Source organism: Pituophis catenifer, unplaced genomic scaffold (genome assembly GCF_029215685.1).
Source record: "Pituophis catenifer annectens isolate HBS135680 unplaced genomic scaffold, rPitCat1.0.hap2 SCAF_4, whole genome shotgun sequence".
Classification (NCBI taxonomy): Eukaryota; Metazoa; Chordata; class Lepidosauria; order Squamata; family Colubridae; genus Pituophis; species Pituophis catenifer.
Genome location: NW_027256884.1, coordinates 11,611,648 through 11,633,403, shown reverse-complemented (window position 1 = coordinate 11,633,403; position 21,756 = coordinate 11,611,648). Strand labels below are relative to the sequence as shown.

Here is a 21,756-nt window from a genome sequence, read left to right as displayed (position 1 = left end):
ACTTAGGACCTAAAACAGCTCTCAGGTGAAGGCTTTGGTGCTGATGGAAAGAAAGAGAAGAAGACTGCCAGCAGCAAGGTAGACGGATTTAGCTGCAATGATGATTGGAAGACCTAAAGGATCAAATTAGGAACATATCATCATTCAAGTTTTTAAATCAAAACTATCCATTACTAGCACTATGGGTTGTTAAGCCTATTAATAGTCCCTGTTCTTTAATTTATTTTATTTTATTTATTTATTTGTTTTTTATTTGATTTGATTTCTATACCGCCTTACTCCCGAAGGACTCAGGGCGGTGCACAGCCAAACAATAAAACACATACATACAAAATTTAAAAGTAGAATAAAATCAAATTAAATAATTTTGGCCCCGACAAATTTAAAACCCCAAACTTTTAAAACCAATTTAAAATTGAATGTATAAAATACTAAAAGATATTTAAAAATTAAAAATCTTTTATAAAAGAGGGGGAAAATTAGTCTAGGCCGGCCTGGTGAAATAGTAAGGTCTTTAAAGCGCGGTGGAAGGTGCGCAGATCCGGGATCCTCCGTATCTCTGGGGGGAGATACGTTCCAGATAGTAGGTGCCCCCACAGAGAAGGCTCTCCCCCTGGGGGCCGCCAGTCGGCATTGTTTGGCTGACGGCACCCGGAGGAGTGGAAGCTAGGAAGCTAATCTGTGATAAAGGTAAAGGTTCCCCTTGCACATATGTGCTAGTTGTTCCCGACTCTAGGGGGTGATGCTCATCTCTGTTTCTAAGTCAAAGCACTGTTCTAAGATGTCTCCATGGTCATGTGGCAGGCATGACTAAACACCAAAGGTGCACGGAACGCTGTTACCTTTTTTTAAAATTTGATTTATATGCCGCCCTTCTCCGAAGACTCAGGGCGGCATACAATGTGTTAAGCAATAGCCTTCATACTTTTGTATATTTATACAAAGTCAGCTTATTGCCCCCACAATCTGGGTCCTCACCTTCCCACCAAAGGTGGTCCCTATTTTTCTACTTGCATTTTTTATGTGCTTTCGAACTGCTAGGTTGGCAGAAGCTGAGACAAATAATGGGAACTCACCCCATTACGCAATTACGCAGTGATTCGAACCACTGAACTGCCAACCTTTCGATCGACAAGCTCAGAGTCTTAGCCTTTGATAGAGAGAAGTAAAACAAAAATCTTTTAAAACATTATACAATGAAAATAAGGATTATCATTTTATTTATTTTTTTACTCCAAAAGATTAAATCACATTCCACTGTTGAATTAATATTCTGCCTTTCCAAACTGCATTGCAATTAATAAAATAATAGAGGATATTTTCTTAACAGGATAATTATCTGTTACTAAACTGTAGAATGTGCTAAGAGCGTAGCTATCATTTTTCGATAGTTTGATATATTCAGGACTACCTCTGTCATGGAGGGAAGTTAAATAAGACAGGATAATTACATTTTATGTCTGCAAGTGGTTGAATTTGGTTAAAGACTTAGCAAAATGATTACAGAGTGAATTATTTAAATTTGAAATACCTGATCAATATGAATTGGTGTCATTTTTTACTTCTCATGGTTTTAATAATTTGGCCTAAAGAGATAGATATACTCTGATCTTTCTTTGAAGTATTCAAAAATATATCTACTGTAATGCATGCCTTACAGTGAGGTTACGAGTCAAATAATAATTATATAATTATTTCAATAACCACACTTCAGAAGAGACTCAATGGCCTAAGCTAATGACCTATGCTCACCACAATCTCCTGGTTTCAGAATCTGCATATATGCTGAATTAAGATACAGAGATACACCCTTCACACAATTTGAAAAATGTTTGAAAGGTATAATATCCAGACTGAAGCCGAAGAAAATGCCTTCCACCTCAAATAGTAGAAAGCTTTCGTGGTCAATGAACCAGCAATTATTCTATAACTGCAGATTCTTTATTCATTAAGTGTCTTCGGCTGCTAAAACTGTATTTTAATTTAATAAGTTTTTACATATGTGTGTTTGTGTGTGCATATTTATAAGCTGAAATCTCTATATGCATTCTCATATAGACTCGTTTGAGTTTAGAAACTAATAACTTAATTTCTCACCCTCTCTCTAATATCATTGCTTGTGCCGTGTAATAAAATTCTTTTTCAGAAGCATAAAGCTGGTTAAATTCCTATTTAGCAGAGACCAAACATCTATATTGGTCTGAGGATGAGAATGAGGATGAGAATGCATAAAATGGTAATCAAGATTTCATTGCAAAGACATTTAGCTGTTTAAATTGAAGAAACGACTTTACAGCATAGGATGGGACCCTAGGGAAAGGAAAGCATGACATCTGTCTTCAGTTTTTTTTTTAAATGGAACCCCTTTATTAAATTTTGGAACTTGAATATAAAAAGGACAGTTTTGAAGTCGGGATAATCTATACACAGAAGGTGATTCTACATCCTTAAAATATCAGTAGTGTTTGGTGCTGCACTATCTATAATAAACATTGTTTTTTCTACTGTCAAAATCTGTACCCTGCTGTTTAGATGGGAAAGGATCCAGTGACTATAGACCAGTATTTTTCTACTTTGGCAACTCTAAAATGGATGGACTTCAGAATTCTCCAGCCAAAATGGCTGGTTTGGGGATTCTTGGCATTGAAGTCCACTCGTTTTAAGATTGCCAAGGTTAAGAAATACTTCTGTGGACCTTCTAAAGCTACAGAGAAATGATGATAGAACCCAGAGACAGTTCAATATCTTCATTTTTTTTTTATGATTTACTGAATTTCTGTGGGATTGATCTTGATATCCTACCCCCTGAGTACCTCTGTTTATTTGATGATGAGTTGTAGATAAGGTCAGTCTGTGAAAGGCTAAACTTTATGAAATGTTTCATATATTAAGCAGTAAGAAACCTAAAATATTATTTATTCACATCAAGGTGCAACATCCAAAACCACAAAAATGCTTTGTGTGTAATAGTGTTGCCTCTATTCAGACATTTTGAACAACTGTGATCTTGTTGAATCTGTGTATATTTGAGTAGGATAACCTTTTGTCCTCGCTGTGAGCAAAATGCCTTCAGGTGAATTCACTGTAGATTATTTGCAACCCAATACATAGAAACAATTCAACCCAAATGCCTTGATTTTTGGAATTCAGGTTAAAAATTAAGATTGGACTGAGGCAAAACTTTTCATCCTCTTAGTCTTTTGATTGTGGCTATGATGTTGACATTTGGTTATGTCCTTCTAATGGAAATTTGTTTGTTTATTTGTTTATTTGTTTATTTGTTTATTTGTTTATTTGTTTATTTGTTTATTTGTTTATTTGTTTATTTGTTTATTTGTTTATTTGTTTATTTGTTTATTTGTTTATTTGTTTATTTAAATTTTTATACCGCCCTTCTCCCGAAGGACTCAGGGCGGTGTACAGCCATACTAAAATAACATATACCCATAAAAAGACATAAAATGTCTTTCTTCTTCTATATGTTGGTTTTATATATCATCAAGAGGATTATAGGGAATGAATTAGATCACATTATGGGACTTTTTGAGTAGAAGCAGATATGGAGGCAGTGGTGGGATTCAGCCGGTTCGGGCAGTTCGGGCGAACTGGTAGTTAAATTTCTGGGTGGCCCCACCCCTTCCTGTACCGCCCCTTCCAGGAGTCCCCATGTGCCCCATTTTGGATCCCAAGTAAGTGCAGGGAGGCTTCTTAGGGGCACAGGCCCCCCCATGACCCATCTTCACTCCCAGGAGGCTGCAGAGAGGCCTACTAGGCACAAAATGGGATGCAGGGAATGTGGCGTGCCCCCACCCCCACGGCCCGTTTTCACTCCCAGGAGGTTTCAAGGAGGCCTCCTAGGCCCAAAACGGGGTGCAGGGGGGTGGTGCATCCCCCCACAACCCGTTTTTGGTCCTGGGGGGTGCAGGAGGCCGAGTGCTGCCTGTCACACCCCCTGGCCACACCCACCATGGCCATGCCCACCCAGCATTAGGGCAGGGAACCGGTTGTTAAATTATTTGAATCCCACCACTGTATGGAGAGATTGTTGTTGGTTCTGAAAGCAATAAAAGATGGTTAATTTTCTACCTGAGAGTGGTTGCACGCGTGCTTCCAATTTGTTGAAGTAACCTGCATAATGATTTTTTTTTTTTTTTAGTTCAAAGGTTATTGGAGCCTTACTTGCTTAGGTTAATCAATTCTCCCTTTCTTGCATTAGGTTGATTCAGAATCATCATCTCCATCTTCATCATCATCATCAATGTGGCAGTGGACTAGGACTGGGGAGAGACGGGTTCAAGTTCACCCTCATCTGCAGATGTTCAGTAGGTGACTTTTGGGCCAGTCCCTCTCTTTCAGCCTAACTACCTGTGTATTTCCACAGCTTGAGGTAAGTTGGACTGAACAGAGAGACTGGCCGGAAGTTATTCTTAAAGTTAATTCCACGGTCAACTTGAGAATTTGCAATTAAATTACCCTCTGGTTATACCAGGCAAAATGTCCCAGTAAGAGCATAAGCTAGTATCCTTTTAAAACAATGGTCATTCTTCAAGATCCAGAAAGACAGAAGACTGAGTATTAGTGTAATCAAGAAGAAGATTAGAAGAAAACATTTGTGTTTTCTGGGCTTGAGAGCCACAAGGTCTAGTGGTAAGGCACCAGGCTAGAAACAAGGAAACTGTGAGTTGTAGTTCTGCCTTGGCCACAAAAACTGGGTGACTTTGGGCCAGCTGGTCTCACTCACCTCATCATGTTGTTGTGGACCAGGGTGGGTTCTACTTACCTTTACTACTGGTTTGCAATGGGAGTGCATGCGTGCGCTTCTGCAAATGTCATATCATCAATTATGATGTCCAGGCAGGTGGGTAGAGCCTCCCACCACTTTTACTACCGGTTCTAAAGAACTGGACAGAACCAGGAGCAACCCACCACAGTTGTGGACCCTGCTTTTTAATTCTGAATTTGGGCTTGTATGAAGTCGACCTTCTCTTTCAGTCAATCTTAACCCTCTAAAATTCATTCCTGGATCTCAGCAAATCGATTTTTCCCCCAGATGCATCTCTGTCTTTTCCTATGCATCTCTTTCACTTAGTACTAAAATCAGGTACCTGCATCTCCTATTAAAAATAATAGTGATGAAATAATGCTTGCTGAGACTGAACTACAAACTGAAGCTTGGGTTGGAGTATCAAAGGCAGCCTTCTCTTCTCTTCTCTTCTTTGCTACTTTCGCAACAACTTCCCAATGTCCTTAACATTTTTATGGGGAGTTTTCCTAGCGTACGGATTGGCTCCATGCCAGTGGTGAAATCCAATTTTTTTTACTGTTTTTTTACGGTTCTATGGGCATGGCTTGGTGGGTGTGGTGTGGCTTGGTGGGCATGGCAGGGGAAGGATATTGCAAAATCTCCATTCCCACCCCACTCTGGGGCCAGCCAGAGGTGGTATTTGCCGATTCTCCAAACTACTCAAAATTTCTGCTACCGGTTCTCTGAACTGCTCAAAAATTCCGCTACTGGTTCTCCAGAACCTGTCAGAACCTGTTGGATTTCACCCCTGCTCCACGCGCAGCTTGTGTTGGCAAACGCATAAAATTGTGATGTCAGGCCATGCATATGTTGCTTAGATGTTACAAGAGAGAGGAGTGGAAAATATTGCCTGTCCCTTGATGGAGAAACTGTCACAGATACATAAGATGCATTATTTATTTCTGAACAAACCCCGGTACAATTCCCCTGCGGATGCATGGCAGGGAAGTAAGGTTTATGATAGCACAAGGGCAGCAGCTAATTAAATTTTAGTTATTCTGTGTAACACTTTGGGAAGATGAAATGCATAGGGACAAAAGCCTAATGTTTGCTTTGCAGACTTATTGAACCAATGTTATGGGTTAATTTACTATATGGGAGATTTTTACAGCATCAGCAACCGCCATAATTTCTAAATTCATCCCCGTTAGACAGTAAAACTAGTTATATATTTTGACTGTTATCCAAGAATATATTTAAGCTTTTTTATTGCTATTATTGTTGTTTAAGCTGACATTAGACATTAGTTCCCAGATAAATCTCTGGGATATATCGAGTGACATTATTTATACCAGTTTAATCAAAGCTGGATGTGAACTTAAGAGATAGAATTTCTGATTTTGGTGCAATCGTTAATTCTTTTGGGTCATTCGAGGACTTTGATACATCAGATAGAGCATTCAGTTTACCCCGAAAAGTAAGAATCTAGTTTGCTTTTGTCTCAGTTTTAGCATCTCGTGGGTTTCTTTCAAATTTAAATTCACTGGGTTGGCGTAGAGTCTATGATCTTAAAGTTCCTGAAAAAGCTATAGACAAAAGACAAGATAAACAAAATGTAACATAAAATATCGTTCTAAAGGGAGACTTTAAACTGCAAGATACACTCTAAAAATTAATATTTTATCTGTAACTTGCAATTTCTTAAATTGGTTATTGTATAGGCTATCTTTTTATCCATGTCTTTCATCTTTGCTCAAATATCTACAGAATATTTGGTTGATTTGTACTATTCCTTATTGTAGCATGACTACCAAGTCTCCTTGGTTTCACTTTTTGTTTCCTGTTCACTCAAAGATAAACTTATTTCTATTGGAGTTATTAGCATCTCATCGCATGCCACCATTTTCTCTCTTATGTACAAAGGCGTTCCCATCGTGGAAACCTTAAGAATGTAGTTCCCAACTAATCTTCCCTTTTTCACTTTTATGAATGTGATCATTATCTCTGGGACTCATCCTCCCAAAACATTTCCCTTGAGGTGTTCTCTCTATCATCTTTTAGAAGGTGGCCAGAAGCATCTGTTTGCATCTGTCACAGTTTCTTCTTCTTCTTTGTGGAGTTACTTATAAAGCGAACAGATGTTTCAGAATGTAATGATCAAAGAAACCTTAGCAAGTGTCATTTTGATTCCTGATCTTTAAGAAAGTCTTTTTCCATTACCCATTTTCAAGTTTAATAAATGGCCATCACCATTTGTATGTGATTGCATAATAACTTACGGTCTTTTCGCCAATGTTAATTCTCTTATTCCCAGACAGGGTTCTTTGCAAGTCTCAAAGTTTCCTTGGTCTTGTATTGACCAAGCTGAGTACTGGCTGGAGTTGATTATGTCCATTTGAATGTCAACCACTGTGTGGAGACACAATTATATTATATTAATTATATTAATTAATTATATTAAGCAGGCTACCTGTATACGTGTCCTTGTCAATATAGCATTGTTTTAAAAGAAATCATATTTCCCAATTGTTACAGATCTCTAATCCTGGGTTTGTCCTGCAGATGTTGTGGGGAATAAAGAATGAGAACTTCATATAAAAACATGATCCTTTTCCCTCCGGGAAAAAAAAAAATTAGGGAGATTTAGGATTTAGACATTCCTTTCCATGAAATTGGGGAAGAAAAAATAGGTATCATTTCTGATTTAGGGATCTTTTCATAGGGGGGAAAAAGATGTTTCCATAAGGAAAAGAGGGGAACATCAATTGTTGAAATGCTGGGATTTCTTGAGAAAAAATAAAATGGGAATTAAGATCTCAGTTGAAAAGAATGTTCACCCATGCACAGAAGTGTTGGTCTGTCTCCTATTCTCACAATTTCATGGTAATGTACCACTTTCTTTGAGAAGTAGGACGACTAACAGCTTAGCTTCTCAATTGCTATGCTGATCAGTGATGGGATTCAAACATTTTTAATACTGGTTCTCTGGGCGTGGCTTGGTGGGCATGATATGGCTTGGTGGAGGTGGTTTGGTGGGCATGGCAGGGGAAGGATAATGTAAAATCTCCATTCCCACCCCACTCCAGGGGAAGATTACTGCAAAATCCCCATTTCCTCCCAATCATCTGGGACTCGGGAGACAGAGAATAGACGGGAGCAGGGCCAGTCAGAGGTGGTATTTACCGGTTCTCCAAACTACTCAAAATTTCTGCTACCGGTTCTCCAGAACCTGCTGAATACCACCTCTGATGCTGATAACATTGTAAAACGACATGTAATTATTTCACCGATTACTGCTCCAAAGAAGACTGTGGCCATCTTGTTATCTGTTCATCTGGATTGTCATTCTTGTGGATTTATTTATGACTTTTTATTTACTGAAACAAGAGGCCTCCTCAATATCCTTTGTACGTCCAAGCCTTCTACATCACGGAAGCTTGTGCAAGGAGATCTGAGGATCAGGCTGTTAAAAAGTAGAATATCACTATTAAATCATAACTCGTATAATTTACAGATTTTAGCCGATCTAGAAAACCATGCACTTTTTAAAGATGACTTGGAATGTCAGAAGCTGATTCTGGAAGCCATGAAATACCATCTTTTACCAGAAAGACGAACACTTATGCAAAGTCCAAGAACAAAGCCAAGGAAATCTACTGTTGGGACCCTGTATGCTGTGGGAGGAATGGACAACAATAAAGGTACCAGTTAATAGTTGTTTTCCAGACAGACATGGAAAAGGATTACTTTTCCTTCATGTACTAGCTACAGTAATGGCCAAAATTGTGGCCACTACTAATTTTTGAGGTTTGATGGCTAATAACACCACTTTTTTTTTTTTTTTTTTTTTTTTGGAGTTTCAAGATTAATCATATTCCACTGCTGGAATGGCCTGGGAATAGCCCAGACCTTAACCCAATTGAAAATCTATGGAGCCGATTAAAGAAACTAGTTAGTCAGAAGCGACCCAGCAATAAAACCCAGTTAATAGAAGCCATCATTCAATCTTGGTTTCACATTGTAACAGCTGCAGAACTAAAAGACTTGGTTCACTCCATGGGAAGATGTTGTAAGACCGTAATTCATGCTAAAAGTTACCCAACTAAGTATTAACTGACATGGTGATAATTTTTGTATATCTCATTTTTCTATGATGATAATTTTTGTATATCTCATTTTTTCTAGCGTTTCACTTTTCTTCTTTATACTGTAACTGCCATTCTAATAGCAAATCCTTCCTAAAAGTTATTGCATTACATTCTTGATTAAATTATCTTTCCATTGATATATAATTTTATGGTGCTACTCAAAAAAAAAAAAAAAAGTGGTGTTATTAGCTAGTTTTAGAAAATACACTTTTCCCAAAGGGTTTCCACAATTTTGGCCACTACTGTATATATCTATTCTTTTTAAACTTCTCTGGTATGACTAGCCATGGTGTCTTCAAGCTTATATTGTAAATTACCATCATCAGTTTTTGAGCGATTAAAAACTACATAAAGTAATAAAAAAGAAAAAGCTCCAAGTTGACTGCAATGTGCTGAGTGGATAATGGTTTAAATATCTTGTGGTGCTTTACCTTTTTTGACAGTTGTAGCAAGTTGATGGAAGGGAAAATATATCTACTCATCTCCTATTGCTTTCTCTTAGGTCTCTCTGGTTGTTGTTTTTTTTAACAAAATGTTCCTTTTGACCAAAATCTTCAGCTTATTTGTTCGGTAATCTTGTCTCATCTAGATTGTCGGAAATAGTTTCTGGCAAGTGGAACCCTGAAACAAAGCTGAATAAATATCCCATAGGCCATTTGTTGAACCACAGAAATCTAAAGTGTTTACTAGTGACATCTGCGGTGACAGCTACAAGCATCCGAAAATGGCTATGTATCTATACGAAGCCCTGCTCCTTTGCAATGTGTGTTGCACACAATACATGCGTGTAAAAAGGGGCAGGACTTTGATTTTCCAGCCCCACCTGCCATTTTGAAACCAGGAATCATTCTTGGTCAGAAGATCGGAAAGAACATAGTAAAAACCAAATCCTCTTGTGCAGGGGTGAAATTTACTTACCTTCCCTAACAGTTCGCCAATGCGCGTGCTTTACTGCCCATGCACAGAGGCTTAAAATGTCGCAAGAAAGTGACGTCATGACATCCATGCGGGTGGGCAGAGCCTACCCCAGCCACTGCTACCGGTTTGCCCAAACCGGATATAACTGGCTAGATTTTACCCCTGCTCTTGTGATACTCTTGTTTGGATAGTAATCCAAGCTGGAGCTGTTCTGGGTTTCTGTTCTGTAGAAAATGCTACTGCATGGAATATTTAAATTAAAAGTATATAACAAACCAGCTTCACGATCATATATAGATTGCTAAACAATTTTCAGAGGCATAATTGTATTCTTTCTTTTGAATGTTAGACAAAACACTTTCAAAACTGCTAGCTTTTCTAGCCAGCGGCCTTGAATTTATAATTGCACTGTAGTTTACATATATTAGATTTTCTCTACAATAATTAAAATTGACATTTTTCAAGTGTATTCTTCTAAGCCTGATCGGGGAAAAACTACAGTCCATTGGACAAGAAAAAATGAACGGCGTTTGATGTTTATGGCACTGTTAACTCCTTCGGTTAATTTACTTCTTTTTCCTTTAAGTGTGCATGTGGTTTACATTTTGGAAGGTTTGACCTGTTCTTTTATATTGTGTCCTATCAAAATTAAAAAAACTTCTTTATGTAGTTGTGAAATAAATATTTTCATGAACCCGTATGATCTTTTGAATCTGATGATGAGCTGGGAAAACTGCCAAGTAATAGTTGCTAATGTATTTCCAGTTTTTATTATTAGACCAATAATTCTTCCTCTACAGAAAGAAATCAACAATCTGCTTTCATGACGATATAAAATTAACAGTTACATAAACATTAATAATGCACTAGTGTTTATGGACACCGAGAACAAACTCACCTTGAGGTTTAGCTAAATATAATCTTGGGAAGTTTTCCAGGCAAAGTAGGTAAGGCTAGTGACATTTTTGAAGACAATCTGCCCCTCGTGGATCAAAAGTGATGATCTGACAGAAAAAAATGTTGATTTAATTTAAGACACTACTTTGCTTTTTAAATCGGGTATCCTTTTTAAAACTTCTTGGAATCACATCCTGATATGCTCGCTGTTTGAAAAACCAAGACCAAAAGAAATTACAGTATGGTGTTTCACAGGCATGAAAGAATTAAAAAGAAAAAGAAGAAAACTCTAAAGTTTTTCTGAGCCTCTGAACCAGCTCATAATAAAAATCTATATAGATAGATAAAGATAGATAGATAGATAGATAGATAGATAGATAGATAGATAGATAGATAGATAAAGATAGATAGATAGATAGATAGATAGATAGATAGATAGATAGATAGATAGATAGATAGATAGATAGATAGATAGATGATAGATGATAGATAGATAGATCACAAAATTTCCAGAACTGTAAAGCTTACAAACTTGAAAATTTGCACGTATGTTCCTCTTGGCTTCTATGTGCTCGCTAAGAAAGGATTTTTCAAAATGACCATCAGATCATTAGTATTTCTTATATTATTATTATTTGATGCTAATTAGACATTCTATTCCCCCTCCCAACCTGAAAATAACTCTGGAGAGAACAGGATAGGATAGGAGAGGCTTTTGTGTGGCAACCCTGAGGGAGAGTAGGAGCTAGGACAGGAGAGGCTTCTGTGGGGCAACCCTGAGGGAGAGTAGGAGCTAGGACAGGAGAGGCTTCTGTGGGGCAACCCTGAGGGAGAGTAGGAGCTAGGACAGGAGAGGCTTTTGGGTGGCAACCCTGAGGGAGAGTAGGAGCTAGGACAGGAGAGGCTTCCGTGTGGCAACCCTGAGGGAGAGTAGGAGCTAGGACAGGAGAGGCTTCTGTGGGGCAACCCTGAGGGAGAGTAGGAGCTAGGACAGGAGAGGCTTTTGGGTGGCAACCCTGAGGGAGAGTAGGAGCTAGGACAGGAGAGGCTTCTGTGGGGCAAGCCTGAGGGAGAGAAGGGGATAGGATAGGAGAGTCTTCTGTGCGGCAACCCTGAGAGAGATAGGGGCTAGGACAGGAGAGGCTTCTGTGGGGCAAGGCTGAGGGATAGATGGGGATAGGATAGGGGAGGCTTCTGTGGGGCAAGGCCGAGAGGGAGAAGGGGATAGGATAGGAGATGTTTCTGTGGGGCAAGGCTGAGGGAGAGAAAGGGAGAGGAGAGGCCAATCATAACTAATTTTCAAGCTGTAAGTGTTGACTTATCAAGCCCGATCACATAGTTTCGTAGCAGAGCACGGGTATTCAGCTAGTAAGTAATAAAAACATATATATTTTCCTGACAAAGTACTAAACATTAGAGTTTTGCAAAATTTCACCAGGAACGTTAGCGATAATCCCAAATTTCTCCCCAGAGAAGAGAGTTCAGAAAAAGGCAGAGCTTTGAACTTGGATAAAACTTGCTGGAGATAATAAAAAAAAATCTGGACCAGAACTAGTAGCTTTTATGAACAAAAAGCAAGAGAAAATTTGGAAGGGGAACATACAATCAAAATGCTGACCTATCCAAAAAAATAATAATAATTGTGTTTGGATTAGGGTTTTCTTTATTGCTTTGATAAATAAGTGCATGTCTTCTGGATAAAGAACAGTGTGGCACACATAATTCAGGAAATTTTAATTTTCTTTTCAACACAACAAACCATTTGTTTATAACACACTCTCCTTTGGGGGATAGTCTGGCCACCATAAAGAATAATAATAATAATAATAAAAGTTAAATAGCAATTAAAATTATACAACAATAAAAGCAAGAGCCTTCGGGATATATTTACAATTTTAATAAAGACAGGGGGTGCACAGTTACAACGTCTTAAGCCTAGGTATCATCTAACTTAGGGGTGTCAAACTCAATTTAATTGAGGGCTGCATCAGGGTTGTGTTTGATCTCATGGGACTGGGATGGGTGTGGCCAAAATGGGTATAGCCTGCTCGACATCACTCGTGTTGGTGGCGCTTGTGGTGGCCCAAGTACTCTGCTAGCAAAAAGAGGCTCCCAAGCTCCATTTTTGGCTGCAACGGCTTCCTGCAACTCTCTGCCAGTGAAAATGGAGCTAAGGAAGGTGCCTGAGACACTCCCGAGCTCTGTTTTTGCTGGCAGAGGCACCACTGTTTCCAGGGCAGCCTCATGGGACAGATCTAAGCACCCTGCAGGCCAGATCTGGCCCCCTGGCCTTGAGTTTGACACCCCCGATCTAACTGATATCACTTACGTCAAAGCAGACTTAGGGCCAACCTCAGCAGTGCTCACCATCCTTTGCACCAACTCCCCACATACATCCAAAGTTGTGCAGAGCTGGAATATGGAGAAAACAAATTCCTACACTAATTGTAGTCTTTATAGCAGTGGTCACCAACTGGTGATGCGTGGACCACTGGTGGTCCACGAGAAAATTTTGGTGGTCCACAGAAAAATTATTTGCATTTTTTATATTGCACTGAATCAGGAGTCCTCAAACTATAGCCCCTGGGCCAGATATGTGTAATGAATGTATGTGTTGCTGCAGAGAGTCTCCCCCTTTGGTGTCATTTTGTGCAGGTCAGAGGGGGACCAAAATTCCAACTTGGGATCTGCTTCAGACTCCTGGTGTAGAGCTTTGGGCGAAGGCTGGAGAGAAGCACTGGTGGCGAAGAGCTGTAGGGCCTTGTTCCAGTGGAACTGCCTCATGGCCTGGAACTGGCTGACCATCTCAGCCCGCTGATCCAAGGCCAGGTACCAGCAAGGCGCCGGTACCTGGCCTTGCACTCCCGCAGGGTTTCCCTTTGCTTGGAAAGCCTATGCTCGTAGTGAGGTGCTTCTGCTGAGCCTCTTTCTCAGTCAGATCCAATTTGAACTGAGCCAGATGTTTTGCCAACTCTTTCTCATGATGGCTGCTTAGCTCCAGCAAATGCTTCCTGTTGGGGCCCTAAGGAGCCCGGGTGGGCAGGTAAGGAGTGGCGAGTAGAGACTGGCAAGGCGCCCCTCAATGTGAGTGACATCAAGTTGGCCACGCCCACCCAGTCACATGACCACCTTGCCATGCCCACTCAGCCATTCATTAGGCAGATCATATTAGTGGTCCGTGGGATTTAAAATTATGAGTTTAGTGGTCCCTGGGGTCCGAAAGGTTGGTGACCCTTCTTTATAGGGTCTTAGACTAAAAAAAAAAACAAAAAAACATATGTTCAGAAGAAACGGGAATGTAAGACTTTGCTTTGCAGAGTTAGTCGCACAACTACTTGGCTAAATTAATAAGTAGGTGCAGCCAACTTCTACACTCTAATAATTCTGGTCATGCTTTTGTTCTTTAGGAACCCCTAGAAAAATATTCCTTCCAATCTAAGTTGGCTTAATCATCATCAATACTCAGGTTTCATGAAAAAAAGATTGAGCAAAGGGTGTCTCAGCAAGACCCTTCAAAACCCTGAAAATAAATCATCACAGAAGCAGGAAAAGAAGAAGTGGAGAAAAAAGGGGGGAAATGCTGAATAGCCCATAGCAGCCTGTAAAAATATTTTCAGCGTAACAACTATTGAGAGCTTATTTGCAGGGGAAAAAACCTTTAAATTAGGAATAACATTCCATTCCATTTTAATTTAAGACTGTCAGCTATTCCATTTTATTATTTAGAAAACGACGCTTTATTCCATTATGGAAATAAGGCCCCGAATAAGCTTTCTGTTTTTTTTTTTTGTTTTTTTTTTAAAAACATGCGATGTCAAGCCCCATTCTTAAACTTTGGGAACAACATGACCAATATCTATATATGTTTCCTAGGAGATATTTTGCTGTAGAATTTGAAGGCTTTATAACAAGACTTTATAAGCATTTGCAGCTTAGGTGCTATTTGGGAATAGGATTAATAAGCACAGAACAGGATGCTATTGACCTAAATCACATACCTCTAATATAGAATAAAACAGAGCTGTTGAGAAGGCTGCCTATAGTTGAAGGCAGGGGTGAAATGCTACCAGTTTGCTCCGGTTCGGGAAAACCGGTGGTGATAAAAACTACTGGTTCAGGCGAACCAGTAGTAAAAAAAAAGCTACCGGTTCGATTGAATTGGTACTTTAAAAAAGCTACTGATTCCTCCGAACCGGCATTTCCAATGATCAGCTGTGCCGCACGGATTAGCTTTGCTAGAAAGCAGGAAATTCTGCTTTCTAGCGAAGCTAAACCGCGCAGCACAGCTGATTCCCCCCTCGCTGTTCTACTTACCTTACCAAACCTCCTTTTGGCATGCAGTGCGCATGCGCAGCCAGCGATCCAGTAGCAAACCGGTTCAGATTTCACCACTGGTTGAAGGGTTGATTTATTTTAAACCAATATTCATAACAAAATTCATTGACAGGTTACTAAAAGAAATATATCCTGTGTAAAATACTGTTATAATGCTAATTAATATTATTACATTTCTTAAATGCCAATCAGGATATTGATTGCAGTTTTAAATACCTAGCCACATGATATATAAAGGTAGTTGTGTCTGAGTCTGGGGCGGGGGGGTGCTCATCTCCATTTCTTAGCCAAAGGAGCCAGTGTTGTCCAAAGACATTTCTGTGGACATGTGGTCAACATGACTGTATGCCGAGGGGCACAGAATGCTGTTATCTTCCCACTGAAATGGTACCTATTGATCTACTCGCATTTGCATGCTTTTGAATTGCTAGGTGAGCAGGAGATGGGCCAAGGATGGGAATTCACTCTATCATGCAGCACTCAAGTCTCCCAGCTTTGATGACTTGTCAGCTTTGATGACTTTAACCATTGACATATAATTTCCCCCCCACGCCCCGAAAAAATAATGTATATGTACAGGTAATCCTCGATTTACAATCACAATTTCTTTTTTAATTATTTTTTTAATATAAAGATGGAATGATCTTCCCTTAAACAGTGTGTCGTCTGGGTACAAATATCTCTGTGCAATCACCATCAGGATTTACAACAGCATTCATTACATTGATATTAATTCTCTGATCTTACAATTGTAGTATTGAACATAGTAAGCCTATTCATTTTTCCCTCTTAACATATCTTCTAATAAGAATATAATAATAATATTAAGCATAATAATCCTAATAATCCTAATAATAATTTTATCCATGGTTAGAGAATAAAAATGGAAGTTGGAAATAAAAGAAGGCGATTAACGAAGAGCAGAAAATATCATAAGTTAGAGATGTAAACAATATGATGATTGTTATTATTATGAAAATTTTTCTTGTTGAGTGAGACATTTGTTAAGTGAGTTTTGCTCCATTTTGCAACTATTCTTGCCACTGTTGTTAAGTGAATCATTGCAGTTGATAAGTTAGTCACCCGGTTGTTAAGTGAATCTGGGTTCCCCGTGGACTTTATTTGTCAGAAGGTCATAAAAGGGGATCACATGACCCCGGGACACTGCAACGGTCATAAAGATGAACCAGGTGCCAAACATCTGAATTTTGATCACATGATCATGGGGATGCTGCAAAGATTTTAACTGTGAGAAACGGCCATAAATCACATTTCTCAATGCCGTTGTAATTTTGAATGGTCACTAAATGAACTTTTGTAAGCCAAGGACTACCTGTATTACTTATATATAATAAGTATATTGCCTATACTAGTATATATGTATACTTACATTACTTACATTACTATATATATAGTTTGCATTTAAATGCATATATTATTAGAATATAAGGGACGCGGTGGCTCAGTGGCTAAGACGCTGAGCTTGTTGATCGAAAGGTCGGCAGTTCAACGGTTCGAATCCCTAGTGCCGCGTAACGGGGTGAGTTCCCGTTACTTGTCCCAGCTTCTGCCGACCTAGCAGTTTGAAAGCACGTAAAAAAGGCAAGTAGAAAAATAGGGACCACCTTTGGTGGGAAGTAGTGGTGGATTGCTCCCGGTTCGGCCCGGTTCGGCCAAGCCGGTAGCGGTGACGATGTGACATCACCGAACCGTTTCTCTTTGTTTGGGAGCTGGGCCCTTCTGCCTGCCCCCGGGTTATTCCTACCTTTATTTCTTCTTTTTTTAGCCCAGCTGATAGGTGCGGTGATCACACGCAAAGCGTGTGCACGAAGAGAACTGGTGGTAACGCCGGTTGGAACCCACCACTGGTGGGAAGGTAACAGTGTTCTGTGCACCTTTGGCGTTTAGTCATGCCGGCCATATGACCATGGAGACGTCTTTGACACTGAGCACTGGCTCTTCAGCTTTGAAACAGAAATGAGCTAGTCGTTCCCCCTAGAGTCGGGAACAACTAGCACATACTGTATGAGCAAAGGAAACCTTTTCCTTTACCTTTATTAGAATATATAAGTTTACTATGTTAGTCATCAATTAATGCTGCCATATTTTACTATACGGAATGAAGGACCTATGAGATAGATGTATATTCATCAATGGGACTTAAAACCGGACCTGATTAACTTAGTATGACTAAGTCTGAACCCAAAGTTATAGAAATATGTTAACGTTAAATCCTCTTTGAGGTTATCTTGTTATTGCAGTAAGCCTGCTAATCACTTTTCCTGGGAAGCTCTTTTGGCTGATTCTGCTCCTGTTAAAACTGCTGCTGACATACACCTTGACCACTTGCTCAAAATTTACTAATGTTGCTTCAAGTAGGTGTAAGCTAATGACCTTGGCCTGCAACTGTATGTATTGAAGTAAAAAAAAAAAATATGAATCTATTGTAGTGGAACAAATGTTATTGAACTGAGTTATTGACACAGATATCAAGGAGAATTCCATTAGAAGACAGAAAATAACCTGGGCAGCAGAAAGAATAAGAATATTTATCTGACATTTTTCCACCCAGAGATGTTCAAACATGTAGCAGTTGATTCTTATTTAACATTTTCATTGAAAATAAACATGCATGGGGTTTATTCTATGGCCAAATATCAGTCAATCAAATATAATAGTTTATATTATGGATTTTCTAATTGATAGGGTTCTACCTTAGGAAAACAGTTGGTAATTTGGTGACATCTATGCAAAGAGTTAAGACCAAACTCACTAGTAAATATGTAAAATCTCATAAACTGTTTATCTCTAGCACAGAAGCGTACGCTTAATTACAGAATTCCATAGAGACATATTTTCTAATCCTATCTACTTTTACAAAATATTATTTTAGGAATCCTTTATTTAACCCAATGCTTCTACAACAGAAATTTCTAGTTCCCTTGGAACATACCTAAAATTTGAATGGCAGCTCTCATTTCTACAATGTTCAGTTAGAGTAATGCTTATAGATTTACATTAAAAATAGTTTACAGGAAAATGTGTGAGAGACAGCATTAAACCATGTTGAACAGACCCAACTGCTTGCCTGAAATCATGTGTCCAATAAAAATAATAACCTCTTGCCAAATACAAATTAAGAAATGAATATCCAAATATCCAAAGATAGCTTTTGGGTACCAAAGAATCCACTGTCTAAGTTTAAGGCTTTCATTGTTTACTCTTAGAAAAACAAAACTTCTCTCTTCTAATACAGTGAGTTGGAAGCAACATGTCTTATGATCTATAAATAGTTATAAATCATAAACGAAGGCGAATATATGCTTCCGTTTATGCATATATGCAAAAGTTGGCTTAAAACCCAACATTAAGAAAACTAAGACCATGGCATCTGGCCCTCTCAATTCCTGGCAAATAGATGGGGAAGAAATGGAGGTAGTGACAGATTTTATTTTCCTGGGCTCCAAGATCACTGCAGATGGGGACTGCAGCCAAGAAATTAAAAGACGCTTGCTCCTAGGGAGGAAAGCTATGGCAAATCTAGATAGCTTACTAAAAAGCAGAGACATCACCCTGCCAACAAAAGTGCATATAGTCAAGGCTATGATTTTCCCAGTTGCAGTGTATGGCTGTGAAAGTTGGACCATAAGAAAGGCTGAGTGCCAAAGAATTGAGGCTGTTGAACTATGGTACTGGAGAAGACTCCTGAGATCCCTTGGACTGCAAGGCGATCCAACCGGTCAGTCCTAGAGGAGATCAACCCTGAATGCTCTTTAGAAGGCCAGATCCTGAAGATGAAACTCAAATACTTTGGCCACCTAATGAGAAGGAAGGACTCCCTGGAGAAGAGCCTAATGCTGGGAATGACTGAGGGCAAAAGAAGAAGGGGACGGCAGAGAATGAGATGGCTGAATGGAGTCACTGAAGCAGTAGGCGTGAGCTTAAATGGACTCCAGAAGATGGTAGTACAGGGGTTTCAGTCACCCTGTTATTAAGCTGGTTATTAAGACCAGCTGCCTGCAATTACTGCAGGGTTCGAATCTCGTCAAGGCTCAAGGTTGACTCAGCCTTCCATCCTTTCTAAGGTAGGTGAAATGAGGACCCAGTTTGTGGGGGCAATAAGCTGACTTTGTATAAATATACAAAAGGATGAAGGCTATTGCTGAGCACATTGTAAGCCGCCCTGAGTCTTCGGAGAAGGGCGGCATATAAATCAAATTAAAAAATAAAGAAAGAAAGAAAGAACAGGAAGGCCTGGAGGAATGTTGTCCATGGGGTTGCGATGGGTCGGACACAACTTCGCAACTAACAACAACAAAATATGTATCCCAGGATAATGTTGCAGGATCCAATCTGTTTTGGTTACTGGGATCAGAGGTTTTTGTCTTCAAAGTTTTCGGACTCATGCTAGAGCCCATCTTCAGGGAATTCCTTTCTAGCGATTGGATCCTGCAGTTATAAATCAATTTCTAAAAGATTCTTATTGCAAAATTAATTCCAAAGCTTTTTAAACACATTAGCTAAATTACAACTACAAGGTATTGGTTCTGCTTTGGAATACCACAATCCCAACAGCCACTTCTATAAATTGGCAAAATCTGTGATATTTTCAAGTAATATGCTTGGTAATTTGATGGGTAGAATGTTGAATTTAACTCATTCTAATTAGAGGGTTAATTCATTTGTATAAATTGTTGTTCTGAATTAACAACTACGGGAAAAAAAAACATTTAAATATAATTGAATGCAGGCATTAGCTCATATTTCTTGTACTAAGGAGCAAATTAGAAGAAATTTTAATATCTACGGTTGCATTAATTATAATTATTCTGTTACACTGAGATTCAAATAGAATTCAAATTACACCATGACTTTTATTATTAAACACTTTATTTTTATTATAACATTTTATTATTAAACATTTCAACCAAATTTAATGGCTCTTTTGTTTGTTTGTTTTCAGTTAGGAGAGTAGCTATTTCATTTCTATAAAACCTTTTATTTTGAAACACTGTTTTACAGAAACAGCATAACTGTAGAGAAATAAATTAAAAATATTTAATGGTAAGCAATTACAAATTTTCTTTCTCCCTGATTTTGAATCTCTTCTCATTTAGAAAAATTTTCTAAAAACAAAACAGAACTGCACTGTTTTGTATTAAGTTGGTTAAGGTTATAAATTTGCGTGGGTCACTTCCTACAATCTTCTATTTTAAGAAAAACACCACTTCAACAGGATCATTAATTCAGATAGGCAGATCACCCCTTTGTAGTAGGTTGTTAAAGGTTCTAGCCAGGATGCTTTAACTTGGATTCCTACATTGAAAAGAAGTTGGACTTGGCGTAGTTTTCATTCTGCATCATATTGGTAAGAAACGATAAAGAAAGACAGAAACATACAAAACCTGATGGAAAATATAGGAAGAGTAATCGTTAAATCTAAACCTCACAATATGTGGATCCAACTAGCAGTAGGAGAAATTCCAACCCAAACGCACACAACGTGTAGTAACCGAGAGCTTTAATGAGGTGTGAATTCTCTCATCTGAATTTTAAAATAATTAATTTGTTCCCCTGGGGGCTTACTGTATGATCAGCTGCCAAAATAACAGGGAAGTAAAACCTGAAACGGCTGCTTAGGAACTGTGAGAATTAACACAGATATACTCTGTCTTAATAACTGGATTCAAGGATCTGTGCATTTGCCAAGGTTGCTGGGCTTTTGTTTTAACTACAACAGGAAAGAAATGTTGGTCTACCCCAACATGTGGGAGGGGGCATTCTGCTCCCTTTCGCCTTTCAGCTCCAATCCAGGAGCCCTCAAGCAGTCGCATTCACGACAAACCATTTTATACCAAATTTATATTTTGCTGATAAAGAAATAAAGGGAGACTAGTATAGATCTGTTTCAAGCTATTTAGCTCTCATCAGCTAGCCATACCCTTACTCAGATTTGAACTTGGGCTTCCTGCATGTTAGGCAATTGAATTAACCTCAGTTATATATATATGCTGTAAATCATGCAAGTCCTTCTGTGCGCTCACTAATTTCATTATTGATGTTTCTCAGCAGGTGCTACAACCATTGAGAAGTACGATCTTAGGACCAATATATGGATCCAAGCTGGAGTAATGAATGGAAGACGGCTACAGTTTGGCGTGGCTGTTATTGATGACAAGCTCTTTGTTATTGGAGGGCGAGATGGCTTAAAGACATTAAACACGGTCGAATGTTATAATCCAAAGACCAAGGCTTGGACGGTCTTGCCTCCAATGTCTACTCACAGACATGGCTTAGGTAAGAGTTTCCTTTATGAAAGATGTCTGTATCAAATGCGATGGAAAAAAAATGGATCGCGGGTGATTTTGTGTCACTAACCACAAGTCCGCGAGATCAAGCCAGTGCCAAAAAATGAAAATAATTCTCTATTCTTAAACTGGCCCATCAACAAAAAGATGTTGAAACTTAGAGCAGCTTCCATGTCTAATGTAACTTAGAGCAAATGATAAGTTAAGAGTAAATTGAGTCAACGTACCATTACTTTATTGATAGTGGTAGGAAATATCAACAGGGCACAAAGAGAGATTGAAAATCTGTACTTTATTATGATTTTAGAATAGCAATAGCACTTAGACTTACAGTATAGACAGGGATGGGCTTCAAAAATCTTAGCAAGGGGTACTCTGCCCAGTTGCTGAGTGGGCGTGGCCATGG

At 38.9% G+C, this 21,756-nt stretch overlaps 1 protein-coding gene across 2 annotated transcripts in view; it reads left to right on the top strand.

Moving 5' to 3' along the window:
* The window catches only part of KLHL1 (kelch like family member 1), a 163,085-nt gene that overhangs the window by 101,875 nt on the left and 39,454 nt on the right, over positions 1 to 21,756 (top strand). For both annotated transcript variants that reach the window (XM_070942781.1, XM_070942779.1), the window contains 2 exons: positions 8,259 to 8,445; positions 21,115 to 21,339. In XM_070942781.1, the coding sequence (XP_070798882.1) occupies positions 8,259 to 8,445; positions 21,115 to 21,339 (412 nt within the window). The remainder of the gene's footprint in view (positions 1 to 8,258; positions 8,446 to 21,114; positions 21,340 to 21,756) is intronic.